General features: G+C 38.5%; 1 protein-coding gene across 4 annotated transcripts in view; it reads right to left on the bottom strand.

Annotated features, from left to right (window-relative positions):
- Positions 1–1,119: 1,119 nt before the first annotated feature.
- Positions 1,120–18,884, bottom strand: part of usp7 (ubiquitin specific peptidase 7 (herpes virus-associated)) — an 89,244-nt gene continuing 71,479 nt past the window's right edge. Inside the window, exons 22-32 of one of the 4 annotated variants that reach the window (XM_041205914.1) lie at positions 14,213–14,366; positions 12,573–12,640; positions 11,219–11,327; positions 9,797–9,874; positions 8,076–8,176; positions 7,200–7,299; positions 6,974–7,093; positions 6,732–6,803; positions 6,466–6,556; positions 6,221–6,256; positions 1,120–2,598 (exon numbers count right to left, since the gene is read on the bottom strand). In XM_041205914.1, coding sequence (XP_041061848.1) covers positions 2,492–2,598; positions 6,221–6,256; positions 6,466–6,556; positions 6,732–6,803; positions 6,974–7,093; positions 7,200–7,299; positions 8,076–8,176; positions 9,797–9,874; positions 11,219–11,327; positions 12,573–12,640; positions 14,213–14,366 — 1,036 coding nt within the window. In that variant the 3' untranslated portion in view covers positions 1,120–2,491. The remainder of the gene's footprint in view (positions 2,599–6,220; positions 6,257–6,465; positions 6,557–6,731; positions 6,804–6,973; positions 7,094–7,199; positions 7,300–8,075; positions 8,177–9,796; positions 9,875–11,218; positions 11,328–12,572; positions 12,641–14,212; positions 14,367–18,884) is intronic. The other 3 variants (XM_041205915.1, XM_041205916.1, XM_041205917.1) reach the window with 3 other exon arrangements.

Genomic DNA, 18,884 nt, shown 5'->3' with positions numbered 1-18,884 from the left:
AAACCTTCCAGAAAATCATCAAAACTAGACAGCCAAATGGTGTAAAGTTTCTTTTTGTGGAAGATGATCCCATATGCCCAAGTGACAGAAAAAGCATACTGTAGGATCAACATCATGATGCAACCGCATCAAAATGATTCCTTTTAGGATCTGTAGTGCTTCCTATAAAATGACAATTCCTCACTGCACGTACTGTACATGCGAGAGAGTAAAGTTATCCTTCTCTTATTCACGGAATATGAAAGGCCACCTAATCTACTGCAGTAATCATAGTCAAAATTTGAGCCATCTTTCCATAACTTGCATTTCATCAGGCATGACCTTAATGATTTTTCACCTGGCATTTTAGAACAGCTTAAATCAAAACAAATGGCTTCAATGGGGCAACGCTGTACTAGATGGTGACAATTAAAATACCGAACAAATGAAAACATCCCAAATCAGAAAAGTCATTACGCCAGCTATCTCCTATGGTTGATCTCAACAACAATTTGCCTACTGTATCGCATTATCTACTAAGTATTCTTTGCAACCCTAACATTTGGACACACCGAGACACTGAAATATTTATAGCTCGAGTTAATAAGAAAAGCTCAACATGAAAGATGCAAAAATGTCGATTATCCATGGTCCACGATTAGTAACAATTCAGGATTGAGTAGCAATCCAAACATGTAATAGTACTGCCAAAGGATTGTGAACAGATACGACAACCTCAACAAAATTTAAATCGGGTGTTTGGAAAAAAAGCGATTGATACAAGAACTGTGTAAGCAAGTACAGGTGTTAAAGATAAGCAGTTTAAGTCAGTAAGTAGGATTACCATGAATGCCGAGTTTGGCAAATAGCCACAAGCAGCTAAGGAAGAAGTAGAAAAACATTTTAAGCAATGCTAAATATTACTATGACACTATGCCATTACCAAAATAATCTAAGAAATAAAATGCTGCTTGAGCCCATATTTTGGTCTAAATCTACTTTATAATATTTAGCATTACAGGAAAATCTGCAAACCTATCCGAACATATTTTTCCAGGTTGAAACACTTAACCAAAACCAAACTAGCCAAACAAAATAATCTCTCTTTGTGGGTACACATAGCAAATAAATACAACAAAATTTTTATAGAAAATTTTATTCAACATACAACATTTTCCAGCAAAAAGGGAATATACAGGAAAAGATTTCATACACTGCTACGTGAATTAAAAAGGTAAGAGGGAAGAGAAATTAAAAGTTGTGAATTGCAGATTCTATTTTACTGCACTCAACTAGACACGCTGCTGCAATTAGCTTAAAAAAACCAGTCTGAAATAAAACTACACGCAATGAATATCAACATCAGTGACTTTACCTGCAGACTCCGCCATGGGAATTTATTCCTTCGAGTGTTAAAATTGTACATGTTCATCATTAAATATACAATTTTTTTTTGTATTTTTTAAAATTTTTACAAAGTCAACAGCTTACTACTTACGTTATTGAGCATGCCCTCTGTGCTAAAGGCTGTGTTTGTCATGTTATAATTTTTCACATCTCACCATGACAAAATAGAACACATTCAGATTTTTCAACTTTGCCCTTTCCAGCCACCATTGTGTTTTAAAACTGTTTCCCACAGGCAGCACAGTAAACCCCACCGACTCCAGCCAGTTACCATTAGGAAGTACTAATGGCCATAGCATCAAAATAAAACAAGCATAGCCAGACCTACAAACTCGCACCAGGCAGGATACAATGAGTACTGATTTATTATTGCCAAGGTGTTCTACAAAGAGTATGGGATGAACAAAAACCCAGATCATGTTTAAAAAAACAAATCAAAGACCACATTCAGCTGGGAGAAAAAAAAATGCATCTCCTTAATATTAAGTGCCAACAACGTGCAAGATGTAGTACAGACACCATTTATTAATGCTGTGAAAGTTGGTGGTGTTTACAAATTCACAAAAATTCTGAATTCATCCAAACTACCTAAATAAAGAAAAACTATCCAAATGACTGTAAACATGAACATGCTAGCTGCTTAAGTGTTCGAGAAGTTTCACAACACCTATAATTAGCAGCCAGCCAGAGATGTGAATCCTATGCCATCTGCTGTGGGTTATTCTAAAGGCATGGAACCATTTAGCAAATGACTAGCTGTTTCCTTACTACTCAGCTCCTTCGCTATGCTGCCATATTCCGGCCACATCTTTTCATCTTTAAAACAAGCAAGAATTCACATCCAACTGCATTGCTCTTTGAGTAGGTAAAACCATATCGTCTTTCCATCTGGAAAATAGGCAGTCAATAGATAGAGAAGCCAAACTGAACAGCCTCAACAAAATAAAATTAGCATCAGCAGCAAATCCTGTCGCTGAAGACTTCTGACAAGGTGCACGTGTACCAAAGTTCATTTTTACTGTTGTTGAATGGGTGCACACACTGTCTTTTTAATTTTTTAAACTTTTTTTTAAGACACTCAATCCTGACTAGTCAGATATTGGTGTCAGTTGTGAATTTTGATCGCTTTTTCCAGGTATGCATAGCGACTTCTCTTTGGAGCTTTATTGAAGTGATCAAGCCCCAACCATGGCCTTGGCTGGGACATGTTACCTAGGAATAGAAACAGAAAACGTTACAAAGATCCCTTCATTAATACTGATAATACAGTGCCTCTTTCAATTAGAGTTGTATTTATGTTCAATTGTACATCAAGAGTGAAATAAGTGACAATATTCAAAACATTTGTAGACTCCAATAACTGCATCACCTACTAATTAGAGTCTCAAAAACTTTTTGAATTACTATAACCATTGGTATAGAGCCCCATGCAAATTAAACAAGGCTCCTGGAGAGCTTCATACAAAGCTGGCATAGCAACTTCTCAATTTGCAGAGATTCTGCTTCTAGTATTTGAAGAAACATTTGTAAAACTTCATGATACAGATTCCATGGTTTTGGACAATGGTGCATTTTTTTTTTTGGGGGGGGTGAAATACGTGTTTCATTCCACCTATTTCTCAAAGAACACATTTGTATATTTCTCTTTCAAATTCCAGCCGTTGAAATTCACCAAGGAACAATGGTTGTCAAAAACGTATCTTTCTGAATTCAAGCAAAGCTGCCAATCATACATACAACTATGCCAGCATTTCCTGGGACCACCTCCCAGAGCAAGGTGCATCCAGTGGACATAAGGTTAAATCCATTTATTTTAACCAAGTACTTGCAGAACAATGCACACAGCTATCTGCAAGTGTTTCTGGCAACTTCAAACCATGTGCAATGAGCTATCAAAAACAATTAGTCTTGTCTAAGTCAGTAATTTGTGACTCTCAGGCTGTTAAGTTAAGCAAACCCCAATGATGCTGTGGTGCAAAGACAATAGAAATACAATCTGGACAAATTATACTGTCATAGCTGAGGGATATCCATGAGTACTTGGATCGTTACATTTTGTACAAATCAGTTTTAATTCATACTGCCACAACTTAGTGTCAATCAAAATGCAGTTTCTGTAGCTTTGTTGCCACAAATGGTTGTTGATTCCCTTCCCATTCTTTAAGCTAATCATACCCCAACCAGTAGCTAGCTAAAATTTCACTAATACCCCTGTCAAAGATGGGGTTCCCCAAACTGTAACTGCGCCAACCTTCATCTCAACTGTTTGGACTCTGCCAAGTGTGATTGGCCTGTACGGAGTGTGCATTCTGTATTGGGTAAACAAAGTTATAACTGCAAGTTTCTCAGTTATCTTGGTTTGGGGACTCAAATATGGCATAAATTTCTGGGTCAAGTCACCTAGCTGATCAAAACAAAAAAATCATCTTCAAGAGGTTCCCTCTAAGCCATCTTTCATAGCTGAATAAATGTATTTTTTCTAACATTTTCTCATAATGCAACCATCTGACACTGGGGATCAGTCTCATGGCTCTTCTCTGTAATGCCTCCAAAGCTTATTGACTTGTTAACTGAACACAACAGTCAAATTGCGATCTGATCAGAATTCTTTATAGTTGAAATGTTGCCACTTTACTTTGGGCATAGAGTTCAGCATTTAATTTGTTTGATTAGTTGTTGCTTCAGTGACAACTTGTTAAACACCATCTATTAATGTCACATAGATCTTTACTCTGCTGCATTCATTCACGGAGTGCAGGTGCTGCTCACTTTTCTTTATTTGCAGTAGGTCACAGTTTCAAATCTCACTTCTAACATACCTCTGCCAACATTTTCCAGTATAATTTCCTACTCACATTTATAATGGAAAATGCCCTTATAAACTTGTGCAATAATTATATTATCCCACCACGGGTGGCGCTGTGGCACCTTATTTTTTTTTCAACTCCTAGCATTTCAGCCAGTACTGCAGAGAAAATCCAATGCTCCACCCAACACTAATTTTCAAATAGTCTCAAACTTTTCTACTTAAAATGGCCACTGTTAACCCGGTTGACTCTGCCAGATCAGTTCTTCACACCCCTCTACACATCATCCTTCAGAATGCCTGTTTCTTTGCAAACAAGGCTCCTGCCGTGCCAAGACCACTAGATCACGCTCGGCCTGGCCTCTGATACTTTCTCCTCCTCTGAGTAACTCACCTATTTCACCCCTCTTTCAAAATCGTGGTTCTTTATTTTTGAGTACAATAGGATATTTCAGTGAGAAATTTTCTTGCTGCTTTCCTCCCTCAGCCTCTGCAACGAATAACTTCTCATCCTTGATGATTTCAACCTCCATCCCAACTCATCGCATTCTCTGGGTTCACTCCCCTTTTAGCCTTTCTAAATCTCTATTTTCATGTAAACTCTCCAATCTATATTCATGGCCATGCCCTTGACTGTGCCATCTCATGTGGTCTTGTTTTGCCCATCCTACCAATTAAGAGATGTGGCTCTGATCACTGCCTTGCATTACTCACTATCTGCAACTCCCTTCCATGCCCCAACCCTACCAGCTTCTGTACCAGCCCTTGGGGGAAAAAAACTGCCCCGAATTCAATTACAGCTGCACTTTCAAAATCCCCATTATCTACACCTCTATCTCCATTTCCTCCTTGAAGACACTCATTAAAACCTACCTCTGATCAAGCTTTTGGTCATCAGATGTAATATCTCAGACGTACTAGTGTCATAGTTTGTTTTATAATACTCCTGCAAACAGCCTTGGGATGTTATGTTAAAGGCCTTAAAAAGTTGGGTTTTTTTTTTAAACATACTAAGGTGCTTCACAGAAGGGTTATCAGACAAAATTTGACATCAAGCTCCATATAAGAGATAGGACAGGCGACAAAAGTTTAGCAAAAGAAGATTTTTAAAGGAACAACTCAAAAGGAGCAGAGGCAGAGACACTTAGGGTGGGAATTCAGGAGTAATTGAAGCTCCGGGCTGCTGGCTCAATCATGATTTTCACACTGAAACCAGGGAAGAAAAGATGGAGGATTCGGAGCAAGTATATTTATTGTAAATAGGGTCACTTGATTGCTTAAACACAGCCAGACCAACCGATCTTGAGTTGGCCAGTCTCAGCATTGACAAGCCAAGCACCAACCAATTGTTATACGGTGATGCTTCCTGGAAAGTGTAGATTTATGCTGTACCATGGTTCATCTTTCTGATCCCTCAACAATTCAAAACGTTAGCATTACTTATTATCTTGTAGTCAAATCAAGAAAGGGAGGGAGGGAGGGAAAGGAATGCTTTTTTGGCCTGAGTTCTCATTTCTTTTTATAACCACTTGTACAGACGTTTTGGGTAAGCTGTAGTCCATTACCCAGAAGCTACCCTCCCCCCTATTTTTAAAAAAAAAAAGACTGTAGAAAGGAAAAGGCACTTCCTAGACTGAACAGATCTGCATGGTTTGCACAGTAAATATTTATATCTAACATATTATCAGAAAACTCGCTTTACAGTGAAAAGTTCTAATGTCCTAGCATATTTGATGTTAATGGCAATGCCTGAAATTTTGAAATTGCTCTTGTAATTGGATCTGTCAGATACTTTAATTACAAAAGCTCTTCTAAAGTAGCTTGCATTTTACTATGCTATGAAAAGTATGTTGTTAAAACCTGACATCAGTTGCATAACTGTGTCCTGCTTTGGGATCACTTGTCAAGTCCAGAATTGCACTATATTATGGATTTTGCTGTTAATTTCAATAGACATATTCTCATGCAAACACTCAGGTCACATGTACAGATGCAATTTTTATGATCTTCGGTCTCGCAAGAGCTTACCCGTTAACTGTAGAGAATCTGGAACTGGCCAGTCTTCTGCAAAAAAAGTCACGTATATAAAACTCCCACAAAAAGGTAACCCTCACTGCTGTCTAGATTTTTTTTTATAGATATATATAAAGCAATTATATCTCCATTTTTGTCAAAAAATACAGGAATCTATTCATTAGCACCATTTAAGTAATTGAAACCAATTCCTCTGATTCAGTGGTGAGAAAACAAATTTGCACGTTGTTGCTACTTACTGGGCTGAGGCTCAAAATCCTTCAGGTTGATTTCATATTCATCTTCATTTATGTATTGGTGCCGACCCATCATCACAATTGCAAATTTGAACTTGAAAAGAGAAATAAATTTTAATACTAAAGGATTCCAAACAAGAGGAGTGAACACTATACTGGATGACCTCAGGAATCAGTCCGTGCACTTACTGTTTTCTCAGCTCATTTAAAGAAACAGCAAAATACAAGCAAAATACTCAAAGAAAATGGCCAAGATTAGCTGCTTTTACCTTTTCAAATTCCTTCTCTTGAACTTCTAGCATGGCCTGAATTCGCTTCATAATTTCCCTGAAGGGCTCGCTCTAAAATTTTAGAAAACACATGAACTCAGCTCAATCTCAGAACAAAAACTTTCTCAAACCTTCTTGTGCAACATCTCTGCACTTCAAAGCTTTGCATTAGGCAATAGCTAAAAGAATCAAATATTTGCTAATCAAATGCTCTGCAAAGAGCACAGAATTAGGCACCTTACCTGGCATATCCGCAACAAGAATGGAATTCCAAAAGTGCCAAAAACTTCTTTGTGAAAATGTGCCACTGGGATCAGTAACTCATTCTCTTTGTCCAGATCAACTTGATCTAGTGGGACCTCCTGAAAAGATATTCAAATAAATGAGTACACCAACTGGAAACTGTTGGTTTAAAGAAAATATTTATGGCTTTCCACAAAATAGTTTGATATCGAATACATAACATACCTCTATCCTGAATGTACGGCTGGTTGCTGGAGATAAGCATTCTAACAGCTCATCTTCTTGATGGACTCCAATTATTTTGTAGCTTACTATTTCCAGTAGCCTGAAAGCAAACACACATCATAGCTTAAAATCGAAAAACAATCAAGTTGTTAAAATTTAATCCAGACTGTTTCAGGATCTAAAGATGACTGTTCAGAGATGCGCCAGCCCAAGATGACTGGCCTCCCAGTTAATCAGGAATGGGTTGCCAGATTTCTAATCCCATATTTTAAGGCAGTTTTCAGAAACTGCACCAGAAATGTCAAGCAATACATTGTCACTTGTGGAACCAGCTTGAACATGGTAGCGATTTAAAGTATCTTAAAAACACACAGAATGTAATTAAAATGCTTTCATTCTTTGTGCCCCAAAAGATATGCACTTATTTAGCATCCAAGCATCACCTTCCTCTGGTAACAACCTTAAAAATTAAAAGCATTATCGAGACATTTTTGAAGGTGCCACTACTCTGACATTTGCACCTAATTTTGCTGAAACAGAATAGCTGTATTGGGATTCGAGATTGAGAATGTAATTACCTTTATATTAAAATGCGTAGATAGCACATCCAATTTTTTGTAAAAGAAAACAAGTTATGTTAATTGTTAGCTCAAAAAAACAACTTTTGGTGGATCCTGACACATTACACGTTGGGTTCTTGCAGACACGGCTACAGCAAAGTAGACCCCCAAAGTCTGAACAGCTTAATGTGGATGCCTTCCAAGGCCACATACTGGAACAAACTCAGACTCTAACTCATCTGCACCATCTGTATTAACAGTGGAGTTCTCTCAAAAAAGCACGTTCTATGGAATAACTCACTACACGTATTCTTACCTTAGTTTACTGGAACCTTTTTCTGACAATTCTACAGCTTTCTTACATTCTTCCAATAAGTCACGAACGCAGCCATGCTTATCTGGATATAGTGTTATCTCCTGTAATACAGTAAATTGCTCAAATTGGTATTTTACTGAATGATCTACTTAAAATTTCAAGCCCAAGTAGAATCTTGCAAAATATTAACAAGTGGAGAATGTTTTGAGCTAGATTCTTAGTATAATAGTATGTTCATCAATTAATTACTCAAATGAAAGTTAAACCGGTTGACTAGTACTTGTATTTTGGGGCTATACTTTGGTAGTAATGACAAACTTGGATGAGTTTATAATGTTGAAAAGTAATTAAAAAAGGAGTAACCGTATATAGTCATGTGCCCAAATTTCTAGGTATGATCCCTGTGGAACTGAGGGTTCCTACTACTTGTGTGCCTTGATATCCTGCACTGCTTGTGGGGTCAGTAAATGAGCTAAAACTGCTTTTTGGTGAGCATGGGATATATTACTTACTTGGGGCAAAGGCAAGGATGAGCAGCTGATGGAATGTGTGATGTACACTCAGCCATGTCTTTGATGCTTTGGGAGATTTGTGGCCACTTGTGTTTATTTCTAAATGATACGGAAGGGATTGCGAGGGCAGTATAACCATGGGAATCAAGTTGGCCCAATAACCATGGTAGCAATGATCAGAAGTGATCGAGAAGAGTTAAGTACATTTTTCTCTCTCCAAATCTGTTCTTCTGATGTCATTTGTATGCATCATTGATACACTGATTTGGTGGCAGTCAAAAGTAGAATTAGTATAAAGTTTTGAGCAAGCCAACTGTACATTGCACTCATCCTGGAAATGTGACGCATGGAAATTAACCACATTCTGCACTATTCTAACTGATGCGCGTACACTTCAATATTTAAAGTGATGAGAAGTGAATTAGAATTAGTCCAATGTCAGCCCCCAACTCAGTTGTGAATTTTGAATTACTACCAAAAACAATGGTTTCAATCTTCCCAATATTTAATTTTACCCTATGAGAACTCTTCCCCTTGTCAACATTGAAAATCTAATTATAACTACACTTCATATATGACTATATTCTTTAAAAAACATAGCCAAGATCTAATTCAAATTCAATGTAATGCATGTATCTGGTCCTGTGTACCTCCAGAGAGCCAAACGTAGATATACATTGGTCACAGAAATTTACTTGCCAATTGCTTTGGTTTCCAATTTGTAGATGTTGTTGTGCAGTGGAGAGAGAAAGGGCAACTGAGCTTCCATGGGACGGAGCTTGCCAAGTGCATCCAGTTGATTTTTCCTCTCTGGTACAAACCTTACTGTATACTTTTTAATTTTTATTCGTTCATGGGATGTGGGTGTCACTGGCTAGGCCAGCATTTATAGCCCATCCTTAATTGCCCTTGTTCAGAAGGTATTTAAGAGTCAGCCACATTGCTCTGAGTGTGGGGTCACTTGTAGGCCAGGCCAGGACAGCAGATTTCCTTCCCTAAAGGACTTTTATATGCACGTGCTGGCAAGTGTAGGCAGGTAAATAATGGTGTTTGCGAGAGATTGAGAGAAAAGGGAAAAATGATTCTTATCCTCAACTGTACTCAAGATTTTAATTTCGATCTTTTCTATAATTAAATCTGTTTAAATTCTATAACATTGTTAAATGTCTGGCTGTTAAATCTCAATGCAACAGAAAAATTGATATTCACCTCTTCTCTATAACTACTGTTGAGCCATATACATTTGAAACTCCGTCTGTTTTCAAAGTCTGTGATCTTCATTTTCAGCTATATACAAAAAAAAGAGGTAAGCAAGATTTGCTGCACTGTCTTTGCAGTGTAAACTGTGGAACACATTGTAATTAAGGTTGTTTTAAAATATCAAAGAATACAGCATACAAAGAGGCCATTCGGAGCAACCAGTCTGTCAGCATTTACACTACACTGGAGCTTCCTCTTTTCTTTATTCTTTCCTGGGATGTAGGCCAGACCAGGTTAAAAGGACAGCAGATTTCCTTCCCTAGAGGACATTATTAAGTCAGATGGATTTTTACAATTGGTGATAGTGGTCATGGTCACCAGCTTTATATTTTATTAACTGAATTTAAATTCCATCAGCTGCTGTGGTGAGATTTGAATCCAGTGCCCAGAGCATTAGCCTGGGCCTCTGGATCACTATTCCAGTGATATTACCATTAAGCCACCATCTCCCTCTATTAGAATAATCCTTTCTTCCCTTTTCCCTCATATGCTTATCCAGTCTCCCTGGAAATATCTCTCTGGTATTCACCTCAACCACTCTGCAATTATGGTCGAATTAAACAGCACAAGCCTTTAAAGTCCCTAATGGTTATAAAGACAAGCTACTAACTCACATTGCATCTATTTTCCATAATAAATAATGCAGAGGTTAATGCTGAACTTGGTTTCATTTTACCTTTTCCAACTACTTAACATTTCCAAATTAAAAATATTCCAAGAAACCAAGCTAGATCTTTAAACTTTTAAGGTTCATTTCCCACCCATTGCAGAGGGGCAATATAAACCCAAATATCTCAAATTGAGGTATCTATACTGTTGCAAATCCATGACATACTAACACCTCACCTTTTGAGGTTGTCTAGGGAGCTTTCCACACCCGAAACCGCCCCCCACCCCCCCCCACCCACCCACCCACCCAGAATAGGTGACAATTACATGGATTCTTATAAAATTTATTGCTCTCAATTTCCAGGCCAGCCAGAGATGCACCCACAATAAGAATGCCAAGTAAGCTTCAAATATTTAAACAGAGGTGGAGCAATTTTTCTAGACTGACAGAGCCAGAAAAGGAACCAGGTTCCTTTTGCAAAAGGGTTTGATAAAAGTTCCCATGTATTTGAGGGTCAGGTCTTTAAAACAAATCTTTGAATCAGCTTAAAAATAAATCTCAAGTTGACAGTACTCAGTAAAACAAAATTATTAATGCACAAGGCTATCAAAAGTTTGATAGCTTTGGAATACAACAGGAATAGGTTAATTTCAGAATTGATGCAAGTAAATATACTTAGACTTGCAAATTATAAGCTTTATCTATCAAATTACCTCAAGTCCTTTCCACATGTAGCAGAGGTTGAGTACAAACATACTTACTTGTTGATAATAGAGTTTCTTTGGTTGCCTTGGCTTGAAGAACTGCAGCAGATCTCTAAGTGTGCCTTCATAATTATGCCTAAGAGGATTACCCGGCCCATCCCTGTAACTTTTAACAATAAAATTCTTTAATTTTTGGTATTTTTAAGAGCACTACATCAATATCAATGAATATTTTAAAAAGTCACAGATTGCAAATGAAACACAAACTGACATGTAAACTACATCCAATGCTTAGACACAGGTAAAGTGGAGTATTCAAAATTTACAGCTTTAATCCCACTCTCACTGCCCACCCCTTTAAAATCACTTCGCTGGCAAATAAGGAGCTCCCTTGGATTCCTTTTGCAAAAGGGTTTGATAAAAGTTCCATGTATTTGAGGGTCAGGTCTTGAAAACAAATCTTTGAATCAGCTTAAAAATAAATCTCTGCCTTGTTGATCAAGTTGCCCATCACATCTGCAAACACACAACCTTTTTAAGTGTACACCAATTCCCAATATCTGTCCTAAATCAAATTCGTATAAACCTCCACAATGATTTACAACTACGAACACTAGCAAATAATGAGTTTACAAGCTCCCTTACAAAACAGAACAGATTTACAATTTAACTTGAGCACCTTACATTATGATCAGGCACTCCAGATTAAGTACAGCAAAAATATTTCAGAAACCCCCTCTGTCCCATCATGTGTGTTTGACAACCATCTTTGGAATATGTCCACAAAGCAGCCTTTTCTTCAATTTCATGCATTAGCTGCGTTATCTTGGTAAAGCTATAAAATTAAATGTCAATTTGTGCTGAATTATGGTCAATTCTCCAAAACGGATGTTGTGCGCTCGGAAATAGATCACGGTTGATGCAACTTACTTCACACAGAAAGACAAATCTGATCCTAACAGTTCAGGCTGTATCCATGTTCGACTGAACAATATCAGTTTCTCAAAAAATATATGTTTGTGTGCTGAATGGTCTCACAAAGAGTGAATCACAAGCATACTGGTGATACTGCTGCAGCAGATTTAATCATTTGCATTGCACAGGTTTCCAACCTGTTAATTGTATTCAAGATTTTATTTTACTTAGTGCATTAACTTGCAGCTCTAACGGACTGATGACCTAAGACCTACATTTGAAATTGGCATGTGAGATTGAGATTAATTACCAGAAAATAGCTGATTTCAAACAAAGGATTCATTATCCCACATAATAGCTACTATGGCTAAGAATGAGAAAACAACTAAAATTACTAAGGATTCACTACCGTGTATGAAAGTTAGGAAGATAAATATAGCCACTGATAAAAGTTTTCTGAGAAAGAAATTTAAACTGTGATGTTACGCAGTCTTACCCTTGAGACTTGAAGAACTGAAGCAACATTGGGTCAGTGTTTAGTCGCTGTGCTACTGTCTTGGCAACCTACCAAGAAGAAAAATCAGAATTTCAAACTGCCTGTTTTTAGTGGAGACTCATTACAAATGGACAATGCAAAAAAAGTGTGTCCAGCACTGTAGTAGGGGCACTTTCATCATGGAACGCTACATAGAAAACATTTTCTATTCCAAATCATTTTGTAATCAAAATTTGTTGCACGATTCAGAAATTTTAGAATTTGTAACTTTTAAGTGTTTGTTATAGTGGCCCTATTAAGAAAATGCCAAAATAAATTAAAAGGGCAGGTAAATACAATCAATTATCTATACTTAATGTCTCCTTGCTGTTTTGTAAGGTTTCAAAATAAATATGATATTCAAACAAACCTAAAATTGTACAGTAAGGCTAAAGGCCAAACTCTCAAGGCCAAAACAAGTCTTTGCAAGAACTTTTTTAGCACAGTCTTGTATCTTTTTTAAACTTTCAACTGACTGGGCTACATTAGCTTCATTTCATAATTTTGGAATATGTGTAAGGTCACATTTTGAAGCTGAAGAGATAGGACGGGATTGCCATCAAACTCTGCCACTCTTCCTGGCCACAGTGAGGCCGAATAAGGCCGACTGCTACCTTGGCATCCTGTTTGACTCCCAAGATTAGCTTCCAACCCTCATATTCGCTACACAGCCAAAGTCTTCTACTCCCACCTCCATAACTTGACTTGATTTTGCCCCTGCCTCAGCATATCTTGTTGCTAAAAAATCCTCATCCATTATCTTATTACTAAACTTGGCTATTCCAATGCTCTCCTGGACAAGCTCCCATCTGCCACCCCCATAAACTTGAATGCATCTAAAACTCTGCTCCCCATGTCACAACTTACACCAAGTCCCGTTCATCCATTACCCATGCGCCCGGCACCCAGTCTAAGAACGCTGAGTTAACAAGTCTTATCGTTTTTACATTCCCCATAGAACTCCTATCAGTCACCCCCACAATCTCTATACTCTTCCAATTCTGCCCTCATGTGCATACTACAAATTTTAACCACACCCCCACCGGCAGCTGCACATTCAATTGCTGAAGCTTTGGAATTCTCTCCCTAAACCTCTTTCGCTTCAAGGTGCTCCTTAAAACTTACCACTTCAACCTGTCCTAGTGTGGGGGCTGGGGGCAGGGAGTTAAAATTTTGCTTGATAACCCTCCCCAAGTGCTCTGCTAAAGGTGCGTTATAAGTGCAAGCTGTCATTAGTGATGTGTGTATAACTAAAATAAACTGACAAGTCACTTAACACAACCATTATGGCCACCACCAAAAATCAACTTTTCCTGAAGCAGATATGATATTGTTGAAGCAATAGCGTTGCATTATTTGCAAAAGTTGCAACAATAAAATTGATTTAGAAAATCTACAACTTACATCATATATGAGCCTCATATACATTTAAAAAAAAACTCTTCACACATTAAAATGAATTTCTAACTTAATGAGCATCACTCCACTTTTCAGTTCTGGTTCAATATGCCCACATTAGTCACATTGAGATAAGGAGTCTAATTTTTAAATACACCTACTGTTTAACCCTCAGAAGTGAACTGCTGTCAAAGCTCTCGTACCTGGAAGTAGTTCATTCTATTAGACAGAGTGACCACAAAGCCCGGGTCATTGGGAATAGTCTTGTCGCAAAAGATGACATCAACGCGATGGTACAGATCTCGGAAATAATCTTTTGCTGTTGGTAACTCACTCGAGTCATTTTCTGGATCGTCCCTGAAAACCAGTCAGAAAAGAATTAGTGACCTTAGCTGTCCAAAGGTGACTTCTGCTCCAAGGTGTATGTTAACATTCTCAAAACAAAGTTTCAGCATCTGTGCCATGCAGTCACAAAAATCTGCATTGTTTGTGAAACCATAATTGTAGATTTGGCTTACGTTTTACAATTTTATCATTAAGGGTACTAATATTGAGTGAAAAATCAAGGTCATTGTGCTCAAATATTATTGAAGTGCATGCAATGTGAACCATCAGAATTATTTCAAACGCATTATCTGGACTTTCCAATCTGTGTTCAGGCCTACCCAGCCACATGAAACAGAAAAAGGCCATTTTTGCATCGTTATATGGAGATTTGAGTCCCAATACTAGTAACCATGTAACCAGGTACATATCACTGGCTAAAATTAATTTCTTTACATTATATAGGTATCTTTGGATAGGAAATAAAAAATAGATAGCAAATTCTAACTTGTTAACAGTAATGTTTCAGCCATGTGTTTTTGTTTAGCTGGAAACGATAATGCCTTATAATGATTGAGTCCCTCTTTCCCTACCTCTGCTGGCTGTAATAATGTTTATAATTAAACATATGCCAAGAACACAAATGGGCACCACACCTACTGTATGAAAAGTGGAGTTAATAAACTGGTTGCAAACATGTATAAGTCAACATCAATCGATTACATGTACAATCTATTCCTTTTATTATGGAATTTCCAATTTGCATTTATGGAACACCTTATATATAGTAAAACATCCCAGGTCATTTATCAGGAGTGTTATCAAACAAAATTTGACACTACTCCACATAAGGAGATGTTAGGTCAGATGAAAGAGGTAGATTTTAAGGAGTCTTAAAATGAGGAAAGTGGCAGAGAAGTTTAGGAAGGGAATTCTAGAGCTTAGGGCCTTGGCAGTTGAAGGCATGGCCATCAATGGTGGCATGATTAAACTCTGGGTTGCTCATACAGCCAGAATTATTCAGGGAGCACAGATATTCAAGAAGGTTGTATGGCTAGAGAAGATTATAGAGATAAACGGGGGATGGGTTTGAAGATGAGGTCGAAAGGATTTTAGAATTGAGACGTTGCTTAACCAGGGGCCAATGCAGGTCAACGAGCAAAGGATGCTGGGTAACACGATTTGGTCTAAGTAGGACAGGGCCATCCACAATTCCGCAGCCTAAGTTTAGAGGGCAAATTGCGAAAGGCTAACTATGAGTGCATTGAAATAATTAAGTCTAGAGGTCACAAAAGCATTGAAGAGGTTTTAGCAGCAAAACAGTTGAGGAGCTGAGTCAGGCAATGTTAAGGTGGCAGAAATAAGTGGTTTCAGAATTGGCGCAGGAGTGGTCAGAAGTTCATCTCAAGGTCAAATGTCACACCAGGGTTGCAAACAGATGTTTCTGCCTCAACACTGTTGCCAAGGAGAAGGATGAAGTCAGGAGCTAAGAAACAGAGTTCGTGGCAGGGACCAAAGGCAAATGGTTTTAGTCTTCCTAATATTTAGAGGAAATTTCTGCTTAATCAGTATGGATGCTGCTCAAGCAGTCTGATAATTTATGAACAGTGTAGGTATCAAGAGAAGTGGCATAAAGTAGAACTGGGTGTCATCAATGAGCATGTGGAAAATGACTGTTTTTGGATGATGTCACTGTGAAGCTCGATGAGAAACAGCAGGGGGTGGAGGAGGCAAGGCTAGGTCCTTAGGAGGTACAGGACAGGATACCAGAATTCACAGTTCGAGAGCAGGCAGGGAAGCCATTGCAGGTGATTTGCTGGCTCTAACTGGATAGATAAGAATTGAACCAGGTGAGTGCAGTCCCACCCAGCTAGATGATGGAGAGACATTGGAGAAGAATGGTGTGGTCAACCCTGCCAAAAGCTTCAGACAGGCTGAAAATAATGGAAAGGGGATTCACCTTTGGTACTCTGGTACATCTTTGGAGGTGGGAGAAAAACCTGATTGGAAGGTTTCAAGCTTGGAGCTCTGGGAAAGATGGGCAGGCATACAGAAAGTAAGAACACACAACGACTTTGGACTGGAAAGGGAGTTTGGAGATGGAACAGCAGTTTACTTTGGTTTTCAACAAGGACAGATGGGTCAACTTGACAGAGGAAGAGGGAATAATGGGGGGGTGGTGGAGAGAGAACTAGAGATAAAGCAGAGATGGACTGAGGACATTTAAAAGCAAAAACAATACCAGGCAAGAAAAACTATGGAATATTTCATAGATCTATCCCATTGAGGAAGGCAAGGTAGATTCTGGCTGCTACAACAGTCCTCAGAGCTTCTGTGCTGGGACAGAAGTTGTGAAGTGGCAGCAGACCAATTTTGACTACTGGGATCATCATGTAGGGTAACACCACTGAACTGTGATGCCCCATAGGTGAACAACAAACCGGCAATCATTGCCTGAAACACTAGCCTGCTGAGTCACTAACTGCCTTCAACATAAGAAAAAGATGGAGGGTGATGTGCAGTAAAGAAATAAAAGATGACCCATAGATAAATGTACCATGTTTCAAGAAAATACATTGAAGTTTGAAGATTATATCCCATATTATGAAAGTAATTGAACTACAGATACATTAGTTGCGAATTACACACAAAAAGATGGAGATAATTTCTTGCAAGCATATTGACATTTAGGAGAACTAGCTCACGCAACATTCGCAAACTCCATGTACTGATCTCCTGCATGCAGTCATGTATTCAGACTAGTAAAGTTATTGGCCAATTACCAGAGGGTTGTGGATGCTCCATTGAATATATTCAAGGCTGAGACCAATAGATTACTGGTATCTCAAGTAAGTATGGGATATGGGAAGTGGGCAAGAAAGTTGAGTTTGAGGTAGATGATTAGCCACGATTATACCGAAAGGCGGAGTAGGTTCAAAGTGCCAAATGGTCTACTCCTGGTCCTATTTCTAATGCTCTCAAGCATGCAAGATTTTAATAGAAGGACCCAACACTGCGATTCACTATGTTAACCAAATTTCAAATTCAATACTACTGAGTGTTTTAAATGTTATAGTTAAATTTGAGGAAATTAAATAGCATTGGATGCTACGTGACAGTTCAGTGTACTTCTACCAACAACAGTACTAGAGCTCGACCCACTAGCAAGTTTTCTGGTTTCCATTTCTCCCTCCAGCATTGAATAGTACATATTGCCAATCGTAAGGAGAAACATGCAAAGGCTAGGCAATTTCATTACCCAATGTGGAAGCAAGCTGTGGTCTGGAGCCTGTCACAAATGAGCAGTAACTCACACTGGTGTTTTGTGCGTCTGCAGGATGGATTACATTTTGAGCTGGGGTAGCATATTTTGATACCTGCAAAATACTGGAAAAATAAGGTGGAATATGCTTTCAGCCACCAGATTGGAAAAAAAAGTTACAAGCATCCAGTGTCACTGTTTACAGTTGAGTTTTCAATTTTTGAAAAATACTCACTAAAAAGAAAACCAAACTGTAGATAGCATCACTGCAAACTTTAACTAGAACATTAAGTTTTTGTAGAAATGTTGCGCTCATTGCAGATCTCTAGGTGCTTTCCCCAGCTCAAACCACAATTATATAGACCACTGGCCCCAGTGGTTATATAAACAACTTAATGTCAATAGCAAGTTAAAAAGATAATAAGGTCCCAGGTTGAATTCCTGGTTCATACCCAAGTTAGTGGATTACAGTGGGACAGGAGCTGGGACACAATTAACTTCTGGGATCGTGGGTTAGTTAGCTAGTTAGGAAGGAGTAATCCCATACCAAGTACCATTCATTAACTTTTACTGGAAAGTGCACCTATGTGGACTTTGACAGAGGACAAAATCTGGCTTAGTCAGACGCCTTCCACTGTTGAATAACTGTCCAAACAGTGACAGTTGGCACCGGTGGCATCTTACCCCATCAAGTGGCAATATCATCATGGAAGGGGAAAGGAAAACTGGCATGATAAAGGGCACAGTTTAAACATAAAATAAAACTAACAAAATTGTCTCGAGTTACTATCCAAAACTAAATGGGCAGAGTTGTCATGCAATGACATAACATGGACCCACACAACTCTGCTACAGGAGCAGGGATGCCTTGCTGCAATTATACAGGGCCTTGATGAGACCACATCTGGAATAGTGTGTTTTGGTCTCCTTATCTGAGGAAGGATGTTCTTACTATAGAGGGAGTGCAGCAAAGGTTTACCAGGCTGATTCCTGGGATGGCTGGACTGACCTATGAGAAGAGATTGTATCGGTTAGGATTACGTTCGCTGAAGTTCAGAAGAATGAGGGGGGATCTCATAGCAACCTATAAAATTCTAACAGGGGTAGACAGGGTAGATGCAGGATGTTTCTGATGGTGGGGGAGTCCAGAACCAGGGGCCACAGTCTGAGGATACGGGGTAGACCATTTTGGTCTGAGATGAGGAGAAATTTCTTCACCCAGAGAGTGGCAAGCCTGTAGAATTCGCTACCACAGCAAGTAGTTGAGGCCAAACCATTGTATGTTTTCA

Source organism: Carcharodon carcharias, chromosome 15 (assembly GCF_017639515.1).
Source record: "Carcharodon carcharias isolate sCarCar2 chromosome 15, sCarCar2.pri, whole genome shotgun sequence".
Taxonomy (NCBI): Eukaryota; Metazoa; Chordata; class Chondrichthyes; order Lamniformes; family Lamnidae; genus Carcharodon; species Carcharodon carcharias.
This window is presented reverse-complemented; position numbering and strand designations above follow the sequence as displayed.